This window comes from Platalea leucorodia, assembly GCF_965183815.1.
Source record: "Platalea leucorodia genome assembly, chromosome: 15".
NCBI classification, from domain to species: Eukaryota; Metazoa; Chordata; class Aves; order Pelecaniformes; family Threskiornithidae; genus Platalea; species Platalea leucorodia.
Window position 1 is genome coordinate 11,949,371 of NC_138837.1, and position 26,702 is coordinate 11,976,072.

General features: G+C 48.2%; 1 protein-coding gene across 7 annotated transcripts in view; it reads left to right on the plus strand.

The window, feature by feature from the left end:
- ZNF618 (zinc finger protein 618) overlaps positions 1-26,702 on the plus strand; it is a 166,553-nt gene that overhangs the window by 47,419 nt on the left and 92,432 nt on the right. For 6 of the 7 annotated variants that reach the window (XM_082327481.1, XM_082327474.1, XM_082327478.1 and 3 more), the window contains exon 2: positions 22,070-22,113. In XM_082327481.1, the coding sequence (XP_082183607.1) occupies positions 22,070-22,113 (44 nt within the window). Of the gene's footprint in view, positions 1-21,857; positions 21,971-22,069; positions 22,114-26,702 lie in introns of all 7 variants that reach the window. The other variant, XM_082327476.1, reaches the window with a different exon arrangement.

Consider the following 26,702-nt stretch of genomic DNA (forward strand, 5'->3'; position numbering starts at 1 on the left):
GTCTTTTAAAATTGGGAGAAGGCAATGGGTTTGTGTTTTGCACGTGCTGATTGGGTTTTTTTCCATGGGAATAGACACTTTATCACTATATCTCCAGGATCGTGAGTGGTGCTGGTTCCTTAAGGGTGTAATTTCACGTGACTTTACCCAGCAAGGCAGGTGCGTGGACTCGCTGCCCGTTGGCCTCCCTGGTTAATGACTGCCCCGTGACTGCTCATAACTTGGCTTGGTAAATGCCTGGAGCGAGCATGGAGCCGAACCCAAGCAAGGGGACCATGTCCCGGCGCTCATCCCGCATCCCCGCACAGTGAGCAGCGCTCGGGCAGGACCAGCGTGGTTGGGTTTTATCCGGCTTCCTTCCAAAATCAGTATAGCGGGCCCCAGTGCTCTGCTCAGATTCAGAGAGTCGGAACATGAAAGGAATTGGAGAAATGTTACCCGCTTTCTAGAGCTGAGCCTCGGGTGGTGGCACCTGTGACAACGCCTCCGTCCCCGGTGCATCAGCAGGTGGATGGAGGAAAATGTGTGTATGCCTTAACTTGCAATATCTAGTTTAAATACAGACTTTACTCATTGCAAGTCTGCTTCTTGCAAGAGAGGGAAACTACAGCTCGGAGGGCCAGGCCTCAAAACAGGTTTTTTTATTCATTAAAAAAAAATGCTTATTGCTATAGAGATGTTTATAATTGTGTCTTTCTTATATATCTGCATCTATCTTGAGGCTCTCGGAGGGTGCAAAGACGTGCGATGGGGGCCCGGCGCAGCTCAGCCGCTCTGCCGCGCTGGGACCCGGCGCGTTGCAGGGCTGAAACCAAACCCACAGAGCACCCAGCGCTGCCTTCCAATTACATTCACCAAAGGCGAATTTATTTTTATCGATTTACCAACAAACCAGTTATTTCAGAAATGACTGGCTGCCGCTGTTGGTCATTTCTGGATGACCAGTTGGCTCTGTGTCGCATGGTTTAATGATTGCATACTTTGTGCTGGTTAAATAGTGCTCAACAAGGAAACAGGAGAAAAACCACACTGGGATAATCTAAGAAAAACAAGGATTATAAAAATGGCTCTGAGGCGCTGACTGCTGGAAGCGAAACCTATTTTGTGGGTTTGTTGCTGCACCTTTGCTACAAAAAAAAAAAAATTGGAGCAGTTGTTCCACTCGTTTTCTCAGCAGATGGGCTACTGCATCGCCGGCACGTTCGCCCGTCTGGAAAGTAATTATGTCGCCTGGCCCAGTCTGGATTTGCACTTCTATTAGCGTGTGCTTAACTATTACTGCTTTTGGAAGAAGACTTGATAGATTAGTTCCCCTTTAAAACAAAAAAACAAAACCAAAACCAAGCCCGTGATGCGCCACAGGAACATTTCTTTTTAAAAAAAAAAAAAAAAGAAAGAAAAAAGGCCATTTTGATTCAAAATGTTTCAAAAGCTGTTGTAAGATGACCTTACAATTCGGGTTATTGGCGCCAATGCAAAAGGAAATTTAAAAGAATATTACTGATTACTGTGTGCTATCCCCACTGCCTTTTTTCCAGCATGGTCAGCTGTGGGAATTTCCCCTTGTGTAGGTCAAGAAATTCACCGTTAACGTTTTGTATTTAATTCTCCTCTCGTTGTAGAGAAGGACACGATTCACGACACGGGCATTCCCATGCTGCCAGCACGAGCTGTTGTAAAAAGCTCCGCTCTCTGTGTGCATGGGGGTCTCCAGAACTGGCCTGGACTGGGACAGGGACAGGGACTGGGACTGGGGCAGGGACCGGGACGTCTCCGCTCCCCGTCGGGCAGAGCATACTTTTCTCCCCCAAACAGCCTTGCGCTGTTATCTCTGGTGTCAGCCAGTAGATCAGAATCTGGGTGGCTTCGGTAGGTGGGGGTACCGCTGGGGTGAAGCTCCCACTCACTTATTTTAGTAAGTTTGCTGAAACTTAAAGAGGAGCTACAAAGAAAAGCTCATATAAAGTATATTTTTAATTTTTTTGTTTTTTGAGTGCAAGACTTTATGAGCTTTCCCAAAATTCAGCTGCGCTGGCGTGTGGGATGGGATTCACAAAGCCCCTGCGTGGCGGCTGCCTGCGAGCGGAGCCGGTGCCCGCGGCACGGCACGGCACGGCGGTGGGACGGGCGCCTGCCGGGGCGTGCGTTTGCGCTGGGGCTGTTTGTTTAAATTCTTCCCTACTTCCTTATTGCCCAAACGTCTTCTCTTTTTGTTCTCCTGACAGCTGCGTTGGGAAGGACGCGGGCGAGTGATGCTTTTATATTTATTTCCTAGTTCTGCTTGAAAAATAAATGAGCAGGAGTTGCTGGTGACTCCACAAGGTCACCAGGCACATGATGTGTTCATGATTCATTAATGTTATTTCTTCTTCACTTCATCAAAAAAGAAAAAAAAAATTATACAAACAGCCCTAAAAAGGTCCGTTTGGACTTGGTTTGCACAGTCCGTGCCATCTTGTGCCGCCGGCTCCGGCTGTTTCGTCCTCGCATCCTCGTGTTGCCGTTACTCCTGCAAACAGTTAAAGCGATTTGAATTAACCGCTCACGTGTGCAGCCCCATTTTGGCTTCAGCTTTATTTCCCCGGCTAAAGTCAAGCGCAGGAGGAGGCGTGGGCTTGGCCGGGTGCGCGGGAGGGTCTGGCCTGGCACTGGGTGCCTGCTGCGTCGGGCCGCAGAGGGCCGCGGGCGGGTGGCTGCTGGTGGGAGGGCCCGGCTATTTTTGTGTATAATAAAAATACGACTTTGTTCATTACCCGGGGAATATAGTTCGTGACTGACAGCCATTTTGCTCGTCATTAATAGCTCTACTTAATCTCGAAACAAGAGTTTTCCTGTGATATCTGTAAAACAAAGAAAAACAAAACAACCTTTCTTCCTTCAGTATCTCTAATGCGCCACCCCCCTCCCAAACAAACAAACAAAAAAGCCCGATTCCTCCTCTCCTCTGACGAACAATGACTCATTCAGCTTATTTTATTTTTTTTTTCTTTACTGTTTGGGTTTTTTTTTTTTTATTTTTCATTTTGGCCTTTGCTTCCCTTGGGTGGCTGCGTTGCAGGCGGAGCTGGCAGCGGCGCTGCCGGTGAAGATTGCCCAACTCCAACAAGCCCCTGCATTCGACTCTTTTTATAACTCTGCCAAAACTTCTGAAGTGTTTGGGACAAAATTTTCCAAGCCAGGTGTCTGCCTAAGGGGGGAATTTGTTTGGAGAAGTTGCAGCAAAAGCTACTGCTGCCCTGGCTGATGAATGAGGTTCAGAAGAAGACGGGTTTGCCCACGGTGAGCCCAAAAAATTGCCATGGGTGTGGGGGAAAGGATGTTGGACCGGCGCAGTTCTGGATCCCTGCCCCTCTGAGGGTCTTTTGTCTTTTGCTGGTCTTCAGGAATTTTGGTGGGTTTTGAGACCTTCCCTCCTAAAGGTGGTTAAATGACCCAGTGGGCTTGGGTGGCCGGTTCGGGGCTGGCACAGTCGGTGAGCGCTTTGCTCCAGGGAAGGAGGCAAAAACCGTTATTGGGCGTTGAGTGGAAAATTGGGAGAACTTTGTGTATTTCAGGGACATGGCATCGTGGAAAACACCCTGATCGGCTGAATTATTAACCTTGGAAAGTACTGGAGCTGCGCATGCTCAGCCGAGCCTCGGGAGGAAGGGGCAGCCAGGGCGGCGCGCGGCGGGGCCGGGGGCTGAGCAGAGCATCCCTCCCGCGTCCTCGGTGGCCCCGCATTGCCCAGAGCCCCGTATGGAGGAAAGCACAAATGTGGGAGGAAATAAAATAATAAAAAGAAATTTGTAATTGTTGCTAAAAACATTCTAAAAATTTTAATTCTAAATTCAAAAGAATTATTATGCACAAACATTGCAGAATCTATGACCTGGTCATCCAGCAGTGGCCCCGGCCAAGTCAGTCTGGCCACTAGAAATTTTCTTTTTTTTTCCCCCCTTTATTTTTATTTTTTTCTAAATCAGACTGAGCACTGGAAGAGTTGAGGGTCCCGTGGAAGAAGCGGCATGGGTTCAAGCATCTCGGGGCTGCGTCAGAGCGCTGGGCAGGCTGGCGGCACACACCAAAGGGTGGATTCCACCAAAATGTTGGCATTTTCCTACTTTTGATTTTGCAACGGTGTTATTTTTCAATGTGGTTTTAATGTAATTTGTGTGTGGGGTTAGGTTTCCAGTATGGGCTTTTAAAGTTGGGGTTTTTTGATGGTGCCGTTTGTTGCTGCTCGGTGGCCGTGGTCGGTCAGAGTGGTCGTTGGACTCCCCAGGATTTATGAGCCTGGCGGTTGATGCATCCCCTTGTTTACTTTCTCTCACTTTATCTGCTAATTTCCAAATTCTTTCACATTTTTCCTTTCAACCTAATATCTTAATTCTGGTGCTTTATTAATCCATCTAATTATGTTGAGTTCAAGTTGTTTGAAATCCACTTATGTCTGTATAGGAAGTACTTACTATATTAATCAAACCATCCAAGGTGGCTTCTTCTCTGAAGTCCTTAATTTGTGCTATACATATTCCTCCTAATAACGTCGAACTTTGTAACAATGTACGTTTCCTCTGTGTTCCCAAGGAGACGCTGAAATACATTAATTCTGTGGGTTTTTTTGAGAACGCCAATAATTCATCCAGGAGTGTGATGTTCCCTTGCGCGGCCATGTCAAACACCATCAGTCTCCAGAATCCCAGCAACGCTCTCTCTGCGGGGTCTGGAAAAGGCTGTAGGGAAAGAGCTGCTTATAACATAAAATAGCTTTCTTAAAGATTTCAAATATAATAATAGTTGAAACAATATACTGAGTATTGAATATCTGAATAATAGAATTTTTTTTTTTGTAAAGATTTCAAAATTTTATTTAAATAAGCTTTCAGGAAGGACAGCCTAGGCAAGGGAGCAGACCCTTGGAGGGCTCTTGTCTTGGGTGGAAAGCATCTCTTCTGTGATCACCATTTTGTTTCTCTTTCTGGGAAAACAAGAAGATGGTGGCGCTTGGTTTTGCTCAGCGTGTATTTCTGAGCAAACGCTGCAGATGAAGATTTACTCCATCTCTGCAGGAGCAAAACGGTGTTTCCCACGTGTATTTATTGGATTTTCATGAGCGTTTTCCCTTGCTGGGTTGTACGGGCAGCAAAACCTTGTAAAAGTGGTGATGGGGTTTTCCCCCAAATTTTGTGTCCCCTGCGTGCCCCTGCTCCACGGCGAAGGTCATCGCAAACCTGCAGAAACCAAGTTTCTGAGTCAAACTGGAGGTTCAGAGCGTGGGATTTAGCTCTGGTTAGAGCCGTACTTTAAATAAAGCGGTCAAGCCGGGGAGGGGAAGGCGGCACAGAGAAGTGCTAAGCTTAATTCTAGGTCTGACAAAACCCGGTGCCGGAGAAGCTAAATCTATAGGGTTTAGTTAGAGGAGCCCAAAAGTGCTCGAGAAGCGGCATCTCGGTCGCTGAGACAGCGGAGATGATACCAGCCACGGCGACTCTCCACGGGAAGAGAGGAGAAGTGTAGAAATTAGAGGCATTTAGGACCACGAATGAAAAACAAACCCAGTTTTTGCTGATGCCTTAAAAGTCTCTCCCCATCCAGAGCTGTGCGGTGCCGTTAGCGACACCAGGGAAGCGGTGGGGCCATCGGCACCACACGGCTGGCTCGCCAGCCTCCGAAAGCGTTGCGCTCTGCTCCGCTCCTCAGCAGGCTTTGCTCTCTGCTTTTTTTGGGTCTGGCATAAAATTAGTTAAACGAGGCGGTGTAAACACGGGAAGCTTTGAAGATTTAGTTTAGTGTTTCTAAATAAATGCAAACGACAGCCCATGCATGAACGTGCGTGGGAGAGGATGAGTTGGCTCGTAGGGGCGATGAGCATCCTTCTGCATTTGCGTGTTGACACTGGTGACTTTTTTTTTTAGACAGCAGCTATCAGAATAAGGGCCAGGTACCGAATTTTTTCTCCCCTTGTCCTGTTTGTCCTCCTGTCTCTGTGGAAAATGGTTGCTTGTCCGTTGGGTGATTTGAGAGCAAGAGTTTTCCCGGCTGGACTGGTCCTTGCAGCACTGGGCACGTACCAGATAACAGCCCCTATCCTGAGCCTAAGTGTGTCATGCCAATAATAGCATTACGGTTTCAAACTGAAGAAGGGATACTTTTTTTTTTGTGGTGGTTACTGATTAATTAGGTCAAATTCTCCAAAATTAGACTGCTGGAGAAGGAATGGGCCAACAATTTGCATTTTGACAAAATCTTGCAACAGAAATTGATGGGGGCTGATTCTGCCTCCTCCCCCTGCACGCTCTGTCCCATGCCCCAAACTCACTTCTCCCCAGAAGAGGTTCATTTTTAAAATTGTATCCATTAATATCCCAATTTCCTTTTTTCCCCCCCTTTTCAAATCTTGCATTAAACCCCTGTAGATTCTGCTTTAAGTAGGCAATTAAGCTAACAACATAATTATATCCCTTAATGCTCATTTTAACCGGTTTAGAGAAGAAACAAAAGGGGAAAGCAGCTTCAAATATATGGAAATAAAAGCTCCGTTGTAAAGATATTTTTGATACTCGCGATAATTTGTGCGAAGTGCGGAGTTTGCCCATTAGTGGCTGCAGGGAAGCCTGGAGGTCACATTTAAGAGCCTTACAGGCACCGTGGGGCTTTACCTTCTGAATGTCCTTCTTCTGAACCCTCTCCTGGCTGCAAATTTCGGGGAATCCCAGGCGACTCGAGAGTATGTCCACTTCATATTGCAATATAGTGGCTGCATAGCTGTGGTGTGGTAGGTTTTTCTTTTTTTTTTATTACCTAGGCAATTAGTCACTAGAGACCAATACACTGAGTCTGCAAGCTGCCGCCGTACCATATGTATGAGCGGAAAACAGAGCGCTGCAAAGTAACGCTGATGGAGAATTATTGTCGTGAATCCGTGCCGACGTAGCGAAGCTCCTTTGCTGCCCCTGCAGAGGCAGACCCGGAGGGTAGCTGTGCCCTCGTGGTGGCAAGCAGAATAACTTCTGTGGTTTTCTGCAGAGCACACGCCGTCCGCAAAAATCTGTTTGCGAGGCACAAAGTTTTACGAAGACCCTCTGAGCTCAGAGCCAGGAAGCTGCTTTGGCATCTCAGATCTTGCTGGGGAACCCAAGTACTTGGCTGGAGCCTGACTTTCCGAGGTTGGCTGGTGACTCCGACAGACTGATGTTGCAGTGCAGGCACCAGTAACTGTAGACGCTGCTGTCTTTTGCAGAAGCGCATGTTCATCTTCTCTCTCCTTTGCTCCCAGTGGAGGTGCTGTTCAAGCAGTTTGGCCCATGCTTGTGGATCCTGGGACAAGCGTCTTAGGTCTGTAAGGTTCCTGTCTCAGTGTGCGAGTGGTAGTGATCGTCTAGATCTAGTGAGGATCACCAGCTTGATCATCTTTTCTGGATCATTCAGGTGGACATAAGACAATTAATATTTATCTTTCTTAAGAAAAAGAGCTAGGGATGACCTGGCTAAAGCAGCTGGTATCCTTGAGCAGAGCCACGTGCATGCCAGCATGGTTGAGTTGTGTATCTGCTCCCATTGGCCATGACGTGTAGGCACCTAGGTTTCCAGGGGCAGGGAGCTTAGACAGGGAAATATTCAGACAATCACTTCTTCAGGAGCTTTGATTAGACCTACAATACGCTTGCTTACATGTTCACCGGTCCCTGGAGGAGGCATTGTGGGTTATATCAGCAGATATTCCCGTGGACAACCCCACCCTTTGGCTTCTCTGCGGCACTGCCCACCCGGAGTGCAGTGAGCATCTCTTGGAGCTGTGGCTTCACGGGCCGGAGCTTCTGTTAGCTTGAAGGAGAAGGCGGTTTATAGTTCAGTTTTCTTTACGCCAATAAATAACCATTAGTTAATGAGAATTTTCCATTTTTACTAAGGTGGTCTGGTTTGAAACCACCAAGGCAGGAATTAAAAGCTGTCTGTATCATTCCTAGTGTGTAGGGAGATGGTGCCCCTTAGGTATGGGGTTTTTGGGGTTGCGGTTGGCAAAGGAATACAGTGTAATTTATTGGATATTGTAATTTACTGGATATTGTCTTTAAAATAAATGCTAGATAAAGAAGTGAAGGAATTGGATGGAAGGATGGGTGTTCCTCTGGTTTGAGTAACATCTATCGCATGAGGAGGGACTATTGTCAGTGTAACGTCCTAGGTTATCTCCAGTCCCAGTTCAGTCGCCGTCCCGGCAGGTGTTCGGCTTGTCTCGGCAGGGCAAAGCTTGTCCCTGGGACACTTACTGGGCTTTTCAGCCTGTGCCCTAACACGCTGGAGCAATTTGACCTTACTTTTTCTCTGAGCCTGGCTATGAGTTAACAATTTCTTTCCTCTTCACAAAAAATACGGTATCGTGGCTTATTGCTGCGTGTCCGCCGGCCCAGAGCAGATCTCTGACCTGCTGTAGCTTTAGCAAATGTTGTCCGTAGCTCTGGCCTGGGGTGTCTGCTCACCCCTTCAGGGATGTGTTGCACTGGGTGAGGAGATGTATGGCATTTTTGAAGAATTGGAGATGCCCAGTTAAGTTGCTAGCTCGACAAAGCAGGAAAAGGCTGGAGTGGAGACGCTTTTGAGTGTTTGTAATGGTGAAGCTCTCTGAAGGGCTCTCCGCGCCCTGTCCTGCTCGTGCCTGGGGGTGCCCGTCTCTCTCCAGCCAACCTTGCCCTAGACTCAGGAGCATCCTGTGTCCTCCTTTGTATTTAGGGCAATGTGGGGCAAAGTGCATCAAAGTAGAGGTCCTTCTCCCAGGATGGAGTTTGGGGATTCGAGGACGGTCCCCAGTATTCCCTGGGCTTTTATACAGGTGCCCTGAGTTGTCCCAGCTTCCCATACTTTTAATCCCGCACTTGGAGTGTTATGTGCAGAAAACAATTCTTGGGCTGAAGAAATTTTCGAGATGTTCAGTAGCATAATTTATTGGAGATGAATCTTGTTGGGGTACTTTTAAGTTTTGCTTGCAAATAATTGAAGATTGAATCAGATCAATGTTACAGCTGTGGTGAGATTTCTTTTTTTTTTTTTAATTTAATTTTGTTCAAAGCTTGATGACGGTTGGACGTGATGATCTTAAAGGTCTTTTCCAACCTAAACAATTCTATGATTCTACAATTCTATGATGTGCTTTAAGCCAGTCCCAAAATTTGTGGTATACCATGTTCCTTGGGTACAAAACGGTTCATATAGAAAATATCCGTGGCTGCTGCTGAGGTTATGTATGATCAGAGTGGAAAACAACGCACCCAAGGTGAATCATTGTCCGTGGGGCTGCCACGGCACGAAGTGTAGGTGACTGTCGTTCCTTTCTTTTTTAATGGAAGAGCTCGTGGAAGTTGGCACGCGCGAGCTTTTCCCAGCCCAGCATCTTCTGCAGTTGGTACTGATGGGGGCTGGAGCAGGCTGCTGGCCGGAGGATTTCTGGTGACACATCTGGAGGAGGAAACAGGCCTTGGCCTAGTATTTTTTTCATGCAAAGGCCCACCAGTCCATTCCAGTGCGTTCATTGCTCCCTTCTCACCTGGGAGGCAGAACCAGCCCTGGCTGCTCTGGCAGCAGCAGCCTGTGTTGCAGGGAAACCCAGACTTCATTTGGAAATTAGGCTTCGATGCTTGGGCTCGGGATTTCTCTCTAGTTCTTAGACGTGACCCAGGGCTACGTCTGAATTTTGGGGAGGCGATCACACCTGCTGGCTTTCCTTTCACACGGCTTTGCAGCAGCTGCTGGCCTGCAGACTGGCAGAGGACTGATGCTGCTGCCTGCAAAATTGAACCCCGACGTGGATCCTGTGAGAACGTTTGTACCTTCTGCACATCACGGTGGCGGTTCTCCCGTGCTGCTCCAACGAATCTGTCTGGCGGCAGGGCTGTGCGAATGATAGAATTTTTGGTTTCCTTGAAGCTCTGACAAGTTGAAAAATTCTTTTTCGGGTTGAGCCAAGAAAAAAATATATTGATTTTAATTTTTGTTGTTGACCAGAAAATAAAGAATATCATTTTGGGTTGCATAGTTTCGAGTTGAACAGAATCCGGGGCTTCCAAGAGCTTCATTTAGATTTTGAACACATCTTACGGTTCTTGCTTAAAAAATAAATAGGACAGATACTTTGCCTGTATGAATCAGAAAATTTTAAATGTCAGACTGTGTCACTTCCACTCTTTGAAAATGAGTGTCATATTCTACTGTATGAATGGTTCAGCAAAAATGACACTAATCCATGCAATGGTCAGTCTCGCTATAGCTACACTTTGGGCTGAAAATAATTTCCCTGCAGCTCTATGCCCTCATTTTTTTCAGCTCCATGAGCTATGGAGAATTGAAGGTCACGCAGGTCGGGTCCGGGTGATGTTTGTCCCACGCAAACTGCTTGAAAAACGGTTTCTTTAGCCCCACCGATTGCTCGGAGATGTCGACTGGGGAGTGACGCAAGCGACGGTCGATGGTGTGGGGCGACATCCCGCTCTTCCCAGTGCCCTGCTGGCTTTGAGGACTTCTGGGTGTGGGTTGCGGGGTCACCATCCCCTCTGCCCTTGGGCAATATTTGGGTTATCTCAAGGAGAGAATCGGTGTCTCAGCAGGATCAGAATGTTTACATGTACCCAGGAAAAGTTTTTCCTTTTCCCTTATTTTCCAAATTGCCATCGTTCTCGGGAAGCCGGCAAACCCACCCGCCCTTGCTGAGAGCAGCTAGGCCTTTCTGTGTTCTTTGGTCTTTTTTTATTTTGGTTTCTTTTTCTTTTCTCTTTTTTTTTTTTTTTTTTAATCTTGGAGGATTGTTTGTTTATTTATTGATTTATATCTGCTCGGGGAGTCGATCTGGTGATATTTATAGGATTTGTGGTTGGCTGCTGGGAGTTATTTTGCAAGCAGAATTTCTAAGATTTCTACTTTAAGCCTGCTTTTTCTCCAACTTCCTTCATTTTCCCCCTTCCTTCTCTTTTTTTGTTTTTTTTCACTTTTTACTATTTTTTTCTTGCTTTTTTCTTTTTTTTTTCATTTTTGAGGGAGCCAGGCAGACTAAACTCTTTCTGAATTTTCCCCCCTGTAATTACTGCTCTTTTTTAAGTTTGAAAAAATTATCCAGCTCTGTGTGCCTTCCCCCCTTCTTACTTTTAGATCGATGTGGTTTGACTTTTTTTTTTCCCCTTTCCAAAGTAAAATTGCCACCATTTCATGCTATTAAAAAAAGCCAATCATATGAAACTGGGAAAGGAGGTGATGTCCCTTAGTTAACCTCCCAACGGTAAATGTTTTAGTTTCAACCTCATATCCTATCTCTGAATGCTACAAGGGATTTTGTTTATAAGGATAAAATTCATATTTTGCAAATGGAAAGCCTTCCCCGCTAGCATCGGGAAGGGGTCTCGGGTGCCAGCCTTGCAGGGGACCCTTGGCCAACGCTGGACCTCCTTATTATGGTCCTGTTCCTAACGCTGTCTCACTGTGATATTTATCAAATGATGCATTTTTAAAATTCTAGATACTAATTTTCTGCCTTGGATTGTTGTGTATTTGACGAATGTTTTATTTTTCATTACGTACCTCAGATTTAAGCTGAACATTGTCAGTAGCTTGCATCTGTGCAGTGCTGTTAATTATGGAGGGACCCAAAGCATTCTCCAAAATTTACGAAAAGAAGAGGTAAAAACAAGTCCAAAATGTACAGTTCTGCCCAGGGATCACATTACTCCCGCTGAAACACAGATGACTTAACCATGAGCTGGAGCAGCTCCTCTTGGACATGCTTCACAGCCTCTGCAGATTTAAAGGGCAAAGTTTTAGTCTTATGAAAGCTTGCTCCAAGAAGTGCTTCATCACAGGGCTCCTTCTTGGCTCTGAGATCCACGACATTGTGGCCGGTGGATGTCCCACCAGTGCGAGTGGTCCTCTGAGGAGGTTCTTAATATGGGTTGGTTTTAATTTTTCCTTGCGTCTTGGCTTGGGGCTTCTTGAAGGTCACAGACTCTTGTGAGGGACCAGCTGGATGACCCGTATGAGTCTCTGTCCTTCTCACACTGGGAAGCAGCAATGGGACTTTGTGGTTTCATGGGCAGATGGGAGGTACCCAGTTTGGACATGGTTCTTCCTCTAGATAGAGGCTTGGCTCCCTCTTTTCCGTTTTAATGCTCAGAGAGCAGGATTTGAGCATCTACAACAGCTCATGGTACAGGTGGGCCTGTATCTGATGGGCCGACTTGTTCTCAGGTACTTGAGCTGCTTTACCGTGCATCAGGAGTGCAGGCTAGCAATGATACAAAATGCTCCCGCGTAGCGTCCGTGTTGCAGTGTTGCACCTGCAAGTGCATTTGGATTTGGACATCCCGCTGTCTGAGAGCTTGAGATGTCTCTGGCTGGTCTTCACTTTGGCCAAACCATGCTGAGCTCTATGACCACCACCTCCACACTGGGACTGCCTGGGAGGCTGTGCTCCCCGCCGCACGTCTCCAACCATGGCAAACCCCTGCTCTTGCTGTGATTGCACAGAGGCTTATTTTGGGGTAGATTAAACTGTTCCCGGTCAACTTCTGCCAAGTTCTTCCATGTGCAGTGGAGATGCAATGGTTTCTCAGGTTGCCTCCCATCAGCTGAGCCGTGGTGATTGCCCGTGCACGTGCTCCCAACCCGCTCCGCTTGCGAGGTGGTTCATCTTGAACTCAACTTTGAGGTCTTTCCCACCGTGTCGTATCGGCCCCAGCGGGGAAGGGCTGGGTCTCTGCAGGTGGATGGCTCTTGGTGGTTCCTGCCGTGGGGGTAACCCGTGCGGTGGGAAGCCATCGCAGCCCCATCAGACGTGGCATTTCAAAGCAAAGCCTGCCTACGCACAGCCAGGAGATGTGCCTGCTCACAAACGCCTGAACAAAATGTGTTTAACGGCACTTCTGTAGTAAAATGTGTGGGATTCCGTGTATAAATAAGTCCTATTTTAATTTTTTTTTTCCATGTGCGCTCGTAGCTTGTTAGATATGTTTGTTTTATCAACTTGGAAAAGTGCCTGTAACGGGATTTTTTTAAAAATTGATTTCCTGAGAGTTTCCTGTGAAATTGGAAACCTGGAAAAATGGGTGGATTTCTGAAATGCTATCGCATGGCTCCTTCTCCACTTTTTTTTTTCCCCCCAAGTAAAAAATAATAATCCCCTCCTTCCCCCCCAAGGTTTCATTCCATATACATTTATTCTTTAAAAATATTTCCAGCTGTTTCTTTTGCTGGGAAACTCATACCATCTGTAAACAACTGCTTGATGCAGATAATTCTGTTGTTTTGCCCGGTCACTCTTATTTTCTAGCTTTTATAATATGAGAGTTCAGAAGTAATCAGTAATGCCTTTTCTCCTCTTCACCCTCAATTTGATTATTTTTTTCGTAAACGATGGAGTAAGGAGAGCACTGAGCAACAGGAGATGGAAAAAATATTTTGATTACTTTCCAGTTGCTTATAATCAAGGAGTAACTCTTTAAATCCAGACCGATTTGCTGCATTGATTTAATTCATAATTTTAATTTCATGACTGTTTTGGGGGAAAAAAAAAAAAGGTATGTCAGGCTGAAGCTTTTTAATACTTGTTTGAACATTTGTAGTTTTAGGTTAAAATTTATTTAATGTTCCCTTTCTACGGTCTACTTCTGCGAGCATGTGCTACTTGAAGTTCCCTGGGCTGCCACGGGAGAAAAATTGAAATTCAAAGCACAGATTCTGCCAGTACTTTCAGCAAGTTCATAAAATTACTCATATGAATATTCCCTCGACTCAAAGGCAACTGCTTGCAGCCCTTAAACATGTCTGCGACTATCTGCAGTATCGGGAGGCGAAGCGAATGGTAGGTGACACGAAAACCTGGGGTCCTTCAAAGGCAATTTTTTCCATGTCAAGAGGGAAGAGCGCTGGCGTGGCTCAGCGCCCGGCCGGGCTGGTGGTGATTTCGTGATGGGTTTTTTCACTGCCTCGCTGATTTTGGTGTTTGCACGGCTCTCCTGGTTAGCGAAACCCCGTGTCTGCCTGCTCCAGCAGGAATTCGACCTTTTCAGCTTGAAACTTTTTAGAAGAACATGTAATTATGAGTTACTGAGACAGCTCGGAAATTGGGCAGATGCAGGCAACATGCCCAAGTTATTAAATTAAGATTATGAAATGGGAAGATAATAAACAGTGAGCAAGAAGTAAATACAATGAAACTGAATGAGAATAATTCCTAGATTTTAATCATGAATTTTTTATTATTATTTGCCTACTTAGAATTTTTACCTCTGTGCTGCAACTTTCTCTGCCCCCAATAAGAGTTTGGGGAGAAGTTTGAGCAAACCCAGTCCCGCCCTTTGCAAGACCAAGCAAAAAAAAAAAACCAAAAAAAAAAAAGAGGTTAAAAGAAAAATAATTCTCCTGCCAATACAAAGAGAACTGAAATCGGCGTAGAGAGGGCCCCCGGGTGAAGTCAGAAGTGAAACTACAAGAGCGGAGGGGATCATTCCCGCCTCGGCTTTTCCAGTGAAACCCTGTGCTCAGGCCTGACCTTTGCGTCGGGCTGATCAACCTGCCAGCTGGTTCTGTCGTCAGGGCTTGTTACTAATTAGCATTGGGGAGGCACCTAGCGGCTTCGCGGCGACTGGGAACCAGCGGGAAGGTGAGCGGTGAGAAATATCGTCAGCTGTTAGTTATCCCCGGTACCGCAGGGATGGGCACCGGGAGAGGGGGGTCACGCCGCTCCTCCGTGGTGGGACTGGAGGAGACCCCGGGCTTCACCTGGGGCGGCCGGACGGGGGGTGAGCGCGTCTCCTCTGCAGCTGTAATGCTCTCTTGTGGTGGAAGGTCCTGGGTGCCCTTGCCCAAGCTCTGTGATCCTGCAGCACCATTGCCCGCGGTGATGGTGTTTGCTGGCTTAAGGTCTTCTTGGCACGCGTCCTCTTTGGGAGGTTGGCCACCAGCAAGAAGGGGATATGGCCAGGGGCCTGGCCAAGCTTGGGTGATGCTGTTTTCCTATCTAGAAACCGCTCTTACTTCTTTTTAGGCTGAGCAACCGTCTCCAACAGGCATTTTTTTGCATGTGTAAATGTGGTGGAGGTGCTCGTGTGGGTGAGGTGGCTGCTCAATAAACCTCGTGAATTTTGCTCTGCTCAAAGACGCTCCAGACATGGGGCTTCAGAGCAGCCGCGTGGGGAATGACGAGCTCCCCGTGTCCCCACATGCCGAGCATCGGGATGCTGCCTCTGCCCGACCTGGGGACACTGGGGACAGGTCATGTCCCCGGAGGTCACAGTCACCTCGGCGCCTTCCCATGAGTGAACCTGGGAAACCTCAACATCAGAATAAGACTTTCTAAAGCTGGGTTTAAGTAATGCCTATGTCTGGGAGTAAGGAGCACCTTCCTCTCACGCTGGAGACTTTCCTGTACGCTATGTTAGAGCCCAAACGAGATCATTGGTCTTCACACCGATGGGTGGTCCGTGGGCCTTTGGTACCACCGCGTCTCAGGCGTCCCCATGCTCCAGCAGTGGAGGTGTTGAGCATCACCCGCGTGTGTCCCTGGCCGGTTTGGTTCACACCCGTCGTCAGCGCCTCCGTCGTCCTTCTCGCCTGTTGGAAAGCTCATCGCTGGCTTGGCAGCAGCCGCGTGCGCTTCTGCAGCCAGGATGGGAGTCGCTGCCTTTTTCTTCTGATGACCTCAGGTAGAAAACACTCGGCTATTCTCATCTCGGAGGGTTCAAAAATCTCAGATTTTTTTTTTTTTTTACTGTCGGGTTTTCCCCCCTGCCGCAGGAAGAAGCATTGACCTCAGCCCATTCGCGCGCTGTTTTGTCCCATGGCGGCAAGGCTGCAGCTGAGTGAAAGGGCAAAATTCCCCCGATGCTCACAAATAATTTTGACGCTACTATTTTTTGAAGCTGCCGCCATCATCCCCAACCTGCGTCGCGGCGGTTTTGCCCCACAGCCAGGATGGCAGGATGTTTGCAGACCCCGCGATGGGCATGGGGGGACGGGGGACCCTCGCTCCTGGGGCTCAGCTCTGCCGCAGGACCAGAGAAGATGCCTTGGGTAGAGCTCAGATTTCCTCCTTGCAGATATTTTTTTTTATTATTATTATTTTGGTTGTTTCTTGAGGGGAAGCTGCAGCTGAGGAAATAGGCAGCGCATTCCTCCAGCCCAAGGAACTTACTTGTTCCCGGGTGGAAAATTCATCCCTTTCGGAAGCTGCCCTTACGGATCTGCAAAGGCAGAGGATGAGGACGGGAGAAGCCGCAGCAGCCTAAAGCATCGGAGATCGTTTTCATAGAACCATAGAAAGTCCCGAGTTGGAAGGGACCCACAAGGATCATTGAGTCCAATTTTCCTTTGTGCAGGGGATGCCCTGGCTCCGGGCAGCGCCCGAGCGCGGGTCCTGCTCAGCTCACCCATGGGCTCAGCGTTGCTCCGTGCTCTTTATAAACTTCGAGGGACATCGCTGAGCTCGGGGGATGAGAAGAATGCCGAGGGGGTGACGTAGGGGCCTGCGGTGCCACGCAAAAGCCAGGGCGTTGGGTTTCCTTCGCATCCCCTGTATTGGCAGGAGGAAGCAAAGATCAAAAAAAAAAGGGGGCACGGGCGTATTTATGGGTCCTTGTGCTCTGCAGATGTTTTGGTGCGGTGCAGGGCTTCTTGGTGGTTTTTTATTGTTTTTGTTTTTGTTTTTTTTTTTCCCTCTTTAATGAAAATTAAATAAGAAACTGCCAATGTCTTGCCCTTTGTTTAAAAAAAAGGCAAAAAAAAAAAAAGCACTTCCTGCATTTTCTGTTGCTCTGAAGTTAATAATAACAGACAGCGCAGGTAGGCAGGCCTGCAGTTATTTTTATGGCACATTCCTTTGTGAGACCTGTTTTCAGTTGCTTCTCCCATTGCCAAATTTTAATTATTTGGGGTGAAATTTTCCACGCTGGGTGCTGCTGGCTCGTTTCTAAACTACGTGTGTTTTGTGTTTCACCAGAAATTATTCAGCTGTCTTTGGGAAGGCATTCAGGGAAAGTAGGTTGTGGGGTTTGGGTTTTTTTTTTCTTTTTTTCCTCAGGTAAAACAAACAATTCAGCCCTTTTACAAAGCATCTGCAGAGTAAATCTGATTTTTCCCTGCTCTGGGGGAGGAGCTGGGGCGAGCGGCTTCTGCTCCTCCTGAAAACCCTGGGCAGAATTAGGGGCATCTCCCTCGGCAGAGCCGGGATGAAGTTCGGAGGCAAATCATGGGGGGTGGCTGTGTACGGATGAATAAATGGATTTAAAACCTTTTTCCCCCTGGGGAGGGCTTTGGCGGTGGCGGATGGGGGGGTCCTGGCACCCCGGTCCCGCGTTGGGCGTCACGCCCGTGGGAGCGGATCTGAGCGTGGTGTATGTGGATGCAAATCCAAGCGATTTGAATAATTGTTTTTAATCATCATTTAAGTGATCAGGCGGAAAGCCCGTGCTTAAATCTTCCGAAATCTCATTTAACATTTTTATGGTTTTTAGTTATTTTGTTGTTTTGCTGTAACTGTTAAAATGTTGGGGTTTTTTCCCAATATAGTGTAGCCCTTTCTATAAACACGCGTTTCTCAGGTCAGTTATACATCTGCTTGGACTCCTAATTTTTGACACTTTATCCTGTTAGGAGATGTTGACTGATACATTTCTTATTTATCACATGATTTACTTTTCGCTTACGACTTGAGTCGAGGAGCATATGGCCAGAAACCACATTCTGCTTTTGTGCATTTTAATTTAATAGATATTTATTAGCATTAGTTAAACAAAACTACCTTAAACGTACCCGATACGTACAAAAGCAGCTTTAGGGAATCATATTTTGAATTGTAAATTATTTTACGTGAGAGATTGTATGACTAATTACCTAGCCTGTGTTTCAGAGCCCCGCGTCCGTCCTGCCCTGCTCGCCGACTGGCAGGCAGATGCAAACTCTGCTCCTCTGCTTTTTCAATTATAAATGAAGAAGTCACCGAATTAAATTACCTGGGTAAACTGGTGCGCAGGAGATTTCTCTTCGCCCTTCCCAAAGACGTTACTTTGTCGAAAGTGGCTCTGACCCATTTCGGCACATTCTGGTTGCTGGCGGTTAAATGGTTACTTCCAGCAATTCACCGCTTCGACTTGCTTAGGATATTTGTAGTCCTTAAATACCACTTTTTAGAATTTAAATGTGATGTTTTATTTTAAATGGATTAATAGCATGGCCTGCAAAAGGCATCATCCCTTCATGTTTGATTCCAAATGGGCTTACGGCAAAATAAAAGGAAAAAAGCTTAGTTCAGCCAGGTTTGAAAAAATACGTGTATGCATTGCCCAGTTTTTCCCCGTGCTGCAGGTGAGCCCTGAGCGGAGCGGGAGAGGAGGAGGTCGGCTGGCGGGTGCGGTGGCAGGCTGGGGATGTTCTGCTGAACACTGAGGTGGCCGTTGCCCGGGCTGCTCCCGCGGGGTCGAGCCGGGTGCGACGGCCGGTTCTTCGGGCGGCCCCATCCCACCGCACAGCGGGTGCTGCCACCAGGCCAGGCGCCAAAGGCACGTCCACCCGTTTGAGTCCGTCGGTCTTTGGTGTCGAGGTTATTTTTGAGATTTGCTTTGCGGTTGCTGAGGGTTGGAGCTGCCTAACAGGGTCCTGGGCATCACGCCATGGTGGCCCTGCCTCCTTCCATGGAGAGCTGAGGGACATCAAATGGCTCACTTAGGTCAACTTCCATACACTTTGCTGAAATATTTCCTTTCTGTTAAGCTTGTATTTGTGTTTATTTTGCAAAGTTTGAGGAGAACACCATGGCACTCCTTTATTACGCTTTTTCACCTTCGCATGCCGTGCACAGTCAGAGGAAATTACCTTCCTGTGCTTTGGCTGGACACGCCGTGGTCTCGGGTAGTGTGTGGTGGTGACTTCTGATTAAATCATCTTGCAGCCTTAGGATGGGCTGGGATAAGCTGTGCTTGGCACTGCACAAGTGCTGAACTAAACCGAGCTGTTCCTAAAGAGTTTGTAACCAAGACGAATTGCTGGCACAGAAATTTTGCCAGTTAATTGCGTGTTTGGAAACTGGAGCAGTGCATGAAGGTGTCTCCTGGTGGCACCTTTGGCGAGGTCGGGCTTATTTAAGCATCCAGAAACCTTTAAGACATCTAGATCTGGTTTCATTCAGACTTGGCTTGCTGTTTAGGTCTAATGGATCCAAACTAAGTTGTCAGCCGTGGGCTTGCAGCAGCGCAAAAACAACTGCGCCAGCTCTGTCCGTGTCTGTCGGTGGTTCTTGAGTGTTTCCCCCATGGGAGATGCCCAGGAGATGCCTCCTCTCCAAGAGCATCTAGGCTGATGTGAAACCATCTAGAGTGAGAGCTCTTACCTCTCGTGGTTCCTTTTTTTTCTTTTTTTCTTTTAAAAATAAACTCCCTAACGCTGGTGGGGTCACACCATTGCACCTCCCGTTCTGTGCTCTTCATGCACGTCTTGTCCTTTGCACTGGTGTGTGCTACGTCCTGAGAGAGGGGAGTCCATGAATTGCTCATGAAAAGAGGTCAAAAAGCAAAAAAATGGCATTATAAAAAAGAATTTAAAAAAAAAAACAGAAAGGGGAAATGAGGCAGGGCAGACAGACACAGAACGGGGAAGGTAAGCAAGAAAAGAAGTAAATAATAAAATTGTGTATTGGCCGTGGAAGGTGCCGTGCAGTCGGTTGGTGACGGTTGGGAATCACAGAGGCTGCAGTCACCACGTCATTTATTTCCAGCAATTCATTCACTTAACTCCACATACAAATATGAGAAGGAACATAAAATGAATTACATGCATGAAACTTCACAGAGTAATGCTTGCGTTAGGTTGCGTGGTAAATCACACCAGAGGCACCAGCCATCACGTGTGCATAACCGGGAGTAAAATACGGCATCGGGACATTGGTGTGCTTCATATCGGGAGCACGATCCCTGCACGACGTGGTCCCAAAATGAATTTATATGTAAAGAAGTTCTTGCTTACATGGAGGATGAGTAACTTTGCAATCTCAGACAGTTTTCCAAAGTTGAGGTTGGCTACGTGCTTCCTAAACTGAAATATTTTAATTTTTGGTAATATTTAGGTAATACTTGGTGCTGTGGCCGGCGTGGTCCCGCAGGTGATGTGACGGCAGAGTCGGGGCTGTGCCTTTAACTTTGGCGTCTGTATTTTGCGGCTTTCACGAGCGCTCGTCCAGGCGACCTTTATATTCAGCGGGCGTTTTTCGTGTGGAATTATAATTGCAGGAGCCTGGGCGATTTCTCTGCGGTTGGGGAATGTGGCTGGCGGGGTGGCTTGCGAGGTTGGGTTGTGCAGAAAGCTTGAAGCGGAGGGGAACTGCCGTGTTCCCCATCCCTAGGGGATCTCGGCTAACACCGATGCCCCAGCACCCCACAAGGGTGCTGCCCTGCCTGTATATTGTCTCCTTTTCCCTTTTTTTTTCCCCCTTTTTTTTTTGTACACACAGATCTAATCTTCCAGAAAATGCCCTGAAGGTTTGAGCAATCTACCAGTTGCAGGAACCCATAAAGCTTTTTTTTTTTTTTCTTTTTTTCATTGTGTAAGCATGACAAATCATTAATTTTTGATTGATTGCTTTGAATTATGGGTGCTCTGACATCCTTTCTGTAGCTGAACAGCTGTATAACAAATGAACATATCAGTGCTCACAAAAGATTGGAGATCTAACAGAAGCAATTACATTGTCAGCTCCTCCCTTCTGGCTTTTCCCAGGCAATGGAGGGAGGAAATTTTTTAACAGAAATTCCTCAAGTGGCTAACAATAATAATAATAATAATAAAAAATGCCTTTTTGTAATTGAATTAGATTTTTATCTCTTCATTTCCAGTGGATTTCTTAAACCTTCAGAAGCCAGGAACGTGTTCCTGCTTTACGTAGCTCAGAGAATCTCTTTGAACAAAATTTCACACGCAGAATTAAAAAAATAAAATCAAATTGCAATTTTTGGTTGCTATTCCTTTAAGATTTCAGAATTGCACCAGTGCACTAAATGTGACCTCCATAACTTTTAAATTAAGAATTTATGCTGGCTTGAAATTTATGAAATATTTCAGCATGAAAGAAAGCCTTTTTCCCTCAGGAAAATTGAGCAATAAATCACAGCACTCTCGATTTACTGCCCTACAGCCAGCCAAAGATAGGATTTTTTTTTCCTTCCCCCCTTCGTTCTAAAAAAAAAAAAAAAAAAGAAAAAAAGTGTAATCATATAAGACAGCTTAGCTGCTATCCTCCCACTCTCTAGAATTTTTAATTTCAGCTGTTTCTGCTTGGATTTATTTCCAATATTCCTGCTCGGCTTTTCAATTTCCTCAGTTATTAAATTTTAATTCAGTGCATTAGCATTTAAATTAAAAAAGGGTTTATTTTATCGAAATCGTTGGCTAGCCCCCATCCTGCTGCACATGAATTGCCTGTTTCTGCCATTTGCACAAAATGTGAAATGCAGCTAATATTTTTTAACTTGTATTTGCACAAATTCAGAAATAAAATTTCTGGGTTTGGAATAATATTGTCTTTCCAAGGAAGCCTCTCATCAGAGAGCCAGGGGAAGGAGGCAAAAAGGAGGAGACCCTCGTTGCTCCCTGCTCAGCCCCTTCCCACGGCCCGGGGGGGCTCAATTAGGCAATTCCTCGCTAACGAAGGGAGGTGCGCTGGACCTGCCCCTCTAATCCGGGAGCAAGGCCATCTCAGCCTGGACACAGCAGTGAATTTCTGCCTTATTTCCCTCCTGCAAATTGCATATTTTTGCATAGGAGGGATCGTTACTTTAAACTTTGGTGAAGTGCAATAAAATAATTGCACGAGAGCAACTGGAGGGAATCAACTCAGAAAGTCGCCTCTGTGGCAGGGCTGGGTCTGAAATCCTGCCTGGGCCTCCTGAAACCTGGGTTTCAGTGCACGACGTGTCCCACCGACACTGAGCACGGGGCGTGTGTGTAACTCGGAATGGAAAAAAAAGAGGTATTTTGGGTGCAGCATGCTAACAAGGAGAGTTTGGAGGGCCGCCTTGCCTTTCTTAACCTAAACAGCCTTTTTTTTGTGTGTCTTTTGCCCCCTTAGGCCGACGAGAGCAACAGCAGTGGGCGGAGGAGCTCTTCCAGCAGGTAGGTGGAAGGTTTTCTCTGCTGGGGTGGGATGCGGTGGGCAGATGTGGCTCTGCTCGGCTGCGGCTGTCCGTCTCGGAGATGGGGGGCGAAGGGCGACCGTAGGAGAGGGATGAGTTGGGAGCTGTCAGAGCGCAGTGTCCGTACACCCATTTTTGGATTTTGCTAAAAAGACAGATGGAAGAGGGATTGGTTTGGCCTTGGGGGCTGCATGGAGAGTGGTTTGCATGCAGTGCGGGGTGGTACGGGTGAGTCCCCCCAGCCCCGTGCCCACACCGCGGTGCAAAGACCATCGCAGGCTGAGGTTCTCAGATGGAGACCTTGGGCTGTGCTGCGGCGGCTGGGAGCAGATTCCCCTGCTCCCATGCAAGAGGAGAGGAGGGGGGTGTCCCCCAGCCCGCTCTGATCCCGCTAAGGGCTGTCCCTGCCCCACCCGCTCTGGTGGGTACAGGACACGTCAGGTCCCACGCAGGGGACTCTACTCCAGGCGTCCCATTTGCTGCCACCCCCGGTGTGCGGGGTGTCTGGGGCGTACGGCAGCCCCCAGCTGGCGTGTCCCGGGATCCCTGCGCGGTGCGGGAAGGCGGTGCGCAGCCCCAGCGTGAGCGGCAGGAGGAAAGCCCAGCACAAAGAAGAGGGAGGTGATGAGCCTGGGTCTGCCCTGTGCTGTGGGCTCTCCATCTCCTGCTGATGCTGTAGGGCATCTTACCTTGCTGGGCGTGCTAGAAAGCACTAAAGATGGTGCTCCTCGGTCCCTCTCCACCCCCGGAGGAGCAGCCGGCAGCCAGGGCTGAGCCAGGTGATGGGGAATGTCCAGCCCTGGCTGAGCTGCACCAGCGCTGGGGTTACCAAAGCAGCCCCCAAAACCCAACAGCATCGGGTGCGCAGTGGCTTGCCCCCATCCAAGATGGCTGCGTTTCCCTGGTGGGTGCGTGATACTCGCACGGGTGCTTCCAGCGGTCAGGGGGACCTGCTGGAAAAGTCTCCTGCAACATCCACCATCCAACATCTGTGTCCGGTGGAGTCAGTCCAGAGCTGTGAAAGCATGGAAGAAGGGGCAGCAGGCACAAATCCCTTTTAGCTGGGTTTCGTCTGCAGAGCAGCGTTGATGTGCTGGGGAGGTGATGGGAGCTGGGAGCGAAGCAGGGCTTCAGTGACAGTCGGATTTACCTGGTCCCGTGCGTGCTCGAAGCTGGTTCCCGGTTGTCACCCATCCATGAGCAAACTGGCAAACTCATCTCCCAGGTTTAAAAGGTTTTGTGGTAAAAACAGGTGGAGATGTAGGCGATTAGAGATGCCAGGCTGGAAATGGGGGCGATGCTAAGATGCACCAGGGAGGGGAGCGCGTGGCCCAGGAAGGGGAGCGGGCTGCAGCGGAGCACAGAAACATCCACGAGAGTTGGAGAAGATGGTAGGAAAGTCAGGGAGGTGCCATCACGTGGTGGGACGATGCGCAGCTCGTTGAGGGGACTGCCGAGCACCTCGGCACATTTCTGGGTTACATCAGCATGGAGGCAGACAGACAACAGAAAACTGGAGCCGGTTGGGCTGCTGCGGAAAAAAGTCAGCATGGTAGGGGGGGCTGCACCCTGTCCTGGCATCATCTCCATCAGCATCACCTGCCCCTTCCTCGGCGAGGGGGCACAGCGCCGTGAGCAGCCCCTGGACGCCGCAGGGGCACAAGCAGTGAAGCTGCGATGGTGTGGCAGAAGCCACTGTCTCCGCGTTGTTGTGATCTGCGCGGAGCGAGACCGCTGCTGGTGCACCCAGGCGAGGTTTGCTGGTTGCCGCTGCCGGACACAAGGCTTTGCTCTGGGCACCCACAGCCCTCGGCAGCGAAGCAGCGAGCACCAGCGCTGCCCTCCAGCGCTGCCTGCCTCCCTCACAGCTCCAGCTGTGTTTCAAGTCCTCCCCTTTGCACTGCCAGCGATACCATCTCTCCGCTAACGTATGCCAGAACACCCTCCTGTTCCCTCTGGAGACTTGAAAGCGCTGCTGAAGTTTTACCCATCAGGTGAAACACATCCTTCCACGTGAAAACCCCACGCCGTTCTTCTGAAGCGCTGCTGCGCGGGTCCTCCCCTCACCTCCTGCTGCTGAACGTGCACCGAGCGCTCCCCACCGCAACAGCCGCGCTCCCTGCCCGGTGCCCCGGCTCTGCCGCTCGGCGTTTCACAATGAAATACCCTCACTACCGGCAGCTTGGCACTGCCCTGCACTGAACGCCTCTGGGGTGCCCGCGGGGCTGGGCTCGGCAGGGTTGGAAGGGTGGGCAGGCAGGTTTCAGCCGGCGTCGGGTGTCTTACGCAGAGGAAAACTTCTCTTTTGCCAGTTTTGGGGTGGCTCGTCAGCGCGGCCCAGCAGTGCTCGCTCTCGGGACGCTGGCAGTTAGCCTGAACGAAGCGTTGGAAGGAAAACTGGGCGTAGGCTGAGGAGCAAGGGGAAAGGAGCCAGGCATCACTTCCTTCCCCTAAATTCTTTATTCTGTCTTTTAACTCAGTTTTGTAGCTCTCGCCAGAGGGTTTTGCAGAGCAGGTGGGTGAGTGCATTCTCCAGGTGGGAGCTGAGCCTTCGGGGTGCCCCTGTGGGCGTCCTCCCTTCCCGGGCGGGCGGGAGGTGCCCTCGGGGCCGAGCGCCTGAGCATCCTCCTGGGCGTGAGCGATGGCCTTCCCCGAGACGGGTACCCCAGCGCCCGTCGGGGCGGCAGAACGTCCTTCCGTTGTCACTCTTGTTTCGTACGGGCATCGAAAAGAAGCGTGAGACTGGCCATCACTTTTTTCTCGTAGAAAAGTGGAAGCAAAATCCACTTCAGCGTCTACCTGATTGAACAAAAGATGGTCAAAAAAAGGAAAATGACCAAGTCTGTTTAAAAAAAAATAAAATGGAATAAAAATTTAATATTTCAAGAAAGCTCTGTCAGTGACTGAAGGTTGAAATTTGGCTTTGATGAGATCTGTGAGGCTGTTGGTGGCCGGAGATACAAGGTGGATGTTTTTCAGAGTTGCTGCTGCTTGAAACTCTCAAGCTAATTGCAAACTATTGAGGAAGCTTTTAACGATTAATTTAGATCAGTAAAAAATATAAGCAAAATAAGGTTGCCAGGACAACTTTACCTTTCTGCAACTTTTTTTTTTTTTTACTATAGCATGTTTGATCTTAATGTGGTGACTGTAGTATTGGGTCGATCCTATTTTTATTTATTTATTGTATTGAATTGATTTTATTCCGTTTCAAGTAAATGTTAAAAGCTCTGAAGGCACAGGATTTTTATGATCTTATCAGCCCCACAGCTCTGATCGGGGCTGTCTGCTGCCTTTGAAATAACACGGTTCAGCGCGTGCAGCTGTTTGCAGCTGAGAATTAGCGGTGGCAGAAAGCACTCACTGTTCTCCTACCTTATTAACTTGTGTGTGGTTCCTGTACCTCGCTGAATGCTTATTAATGGGAAATTTTAAAAAAGTGAAGAGAATTATTAGAAGCACAGAAAAAAACCCTTCATTTAAGGGAGCTAGAAGAGAGATGGCTGTTTGCCTTGGAGAAGATGACAAGTAAGAGACAACATGACAAAGCTGTGCGTGTTTTTGAACACTCCAGAAAAGGTAGATCAGAGACTTCTTTCTTCCTCTTGCGAGAAAAAAAGAGACAGTCAACAAAATTAAAAGGCAGCAAATTAAAAGCCAATAAAAGGCAGGATTTCTTCTTGCATGATGGGCAGTTAGCTGCTGGAGTGTGTCGCCAAGAGTCGGCTGCTCGTGTGGGGCTCAGAGGGACTCAACTGGAAGATGGCATCAGCGAGTGACGTGGGCTCTTGTGGACGAGGCACGTTGCCTGGGGATCGGCTGCCTCGCTGCCGTCTACGGGAAAGTTTCTTGAAGCTTCTTCTGAAGCTCCTTCTGCACATGGTGGACCAGGTTCGGTATCGCTCGCTGGTGTGAGTCTGTGTGACCGTCTTGGAGGGACCGGAGCGCAGTGTGGGAACATCGTCGGGAGCTGCAGACCCCAGGGTAATCGTTGGGAGTCTCCATAACGCTATTGTAAAACTAACTACTTACCAATAATTAATGTCAGCGTTCAGATGGTGGGCTCTGGATCTTGACAAGAAATAATTGAAAAACCAAATGTGCAATTATGTCTGACAAGCAGCGTGTGCTTTTCTTGGTCACCAGAGCCTTGTGTAGTCATGTGTTAGACACGGTTTTATATAATTATTATTGTTTATATGGTGGGTGTCAGAGGAAGGAAGAATTTTAGTTTCAAGTCCTCCGTTGGCTATTTATTTTAAAGTCATTAGATTTGTTTTCAGACTTAACTACGCTTAATGTGCGAGACTCCTGCTGAATAAATCAGACCCTGATATAGGAACTGCATCTGTTTGCGGAGGGAACGGAGCCAGCTGGAAGCTCAGCCCCCGTCTGCACCAGGGCTGTCACCAGCCGGGGAACCCGCTCGCAGCACAGATGTAGCTGTGCAGAAAAGCGTGCTCCGCTCCCGAAACGGCGGTAAAATCCCAGACCTTCTGGGGTTGTGAGCTGGCTGTGAGGGCACAGATGGGTCCCCTCTTTACCGCAGCGTTAACAGCACTGTGGTAG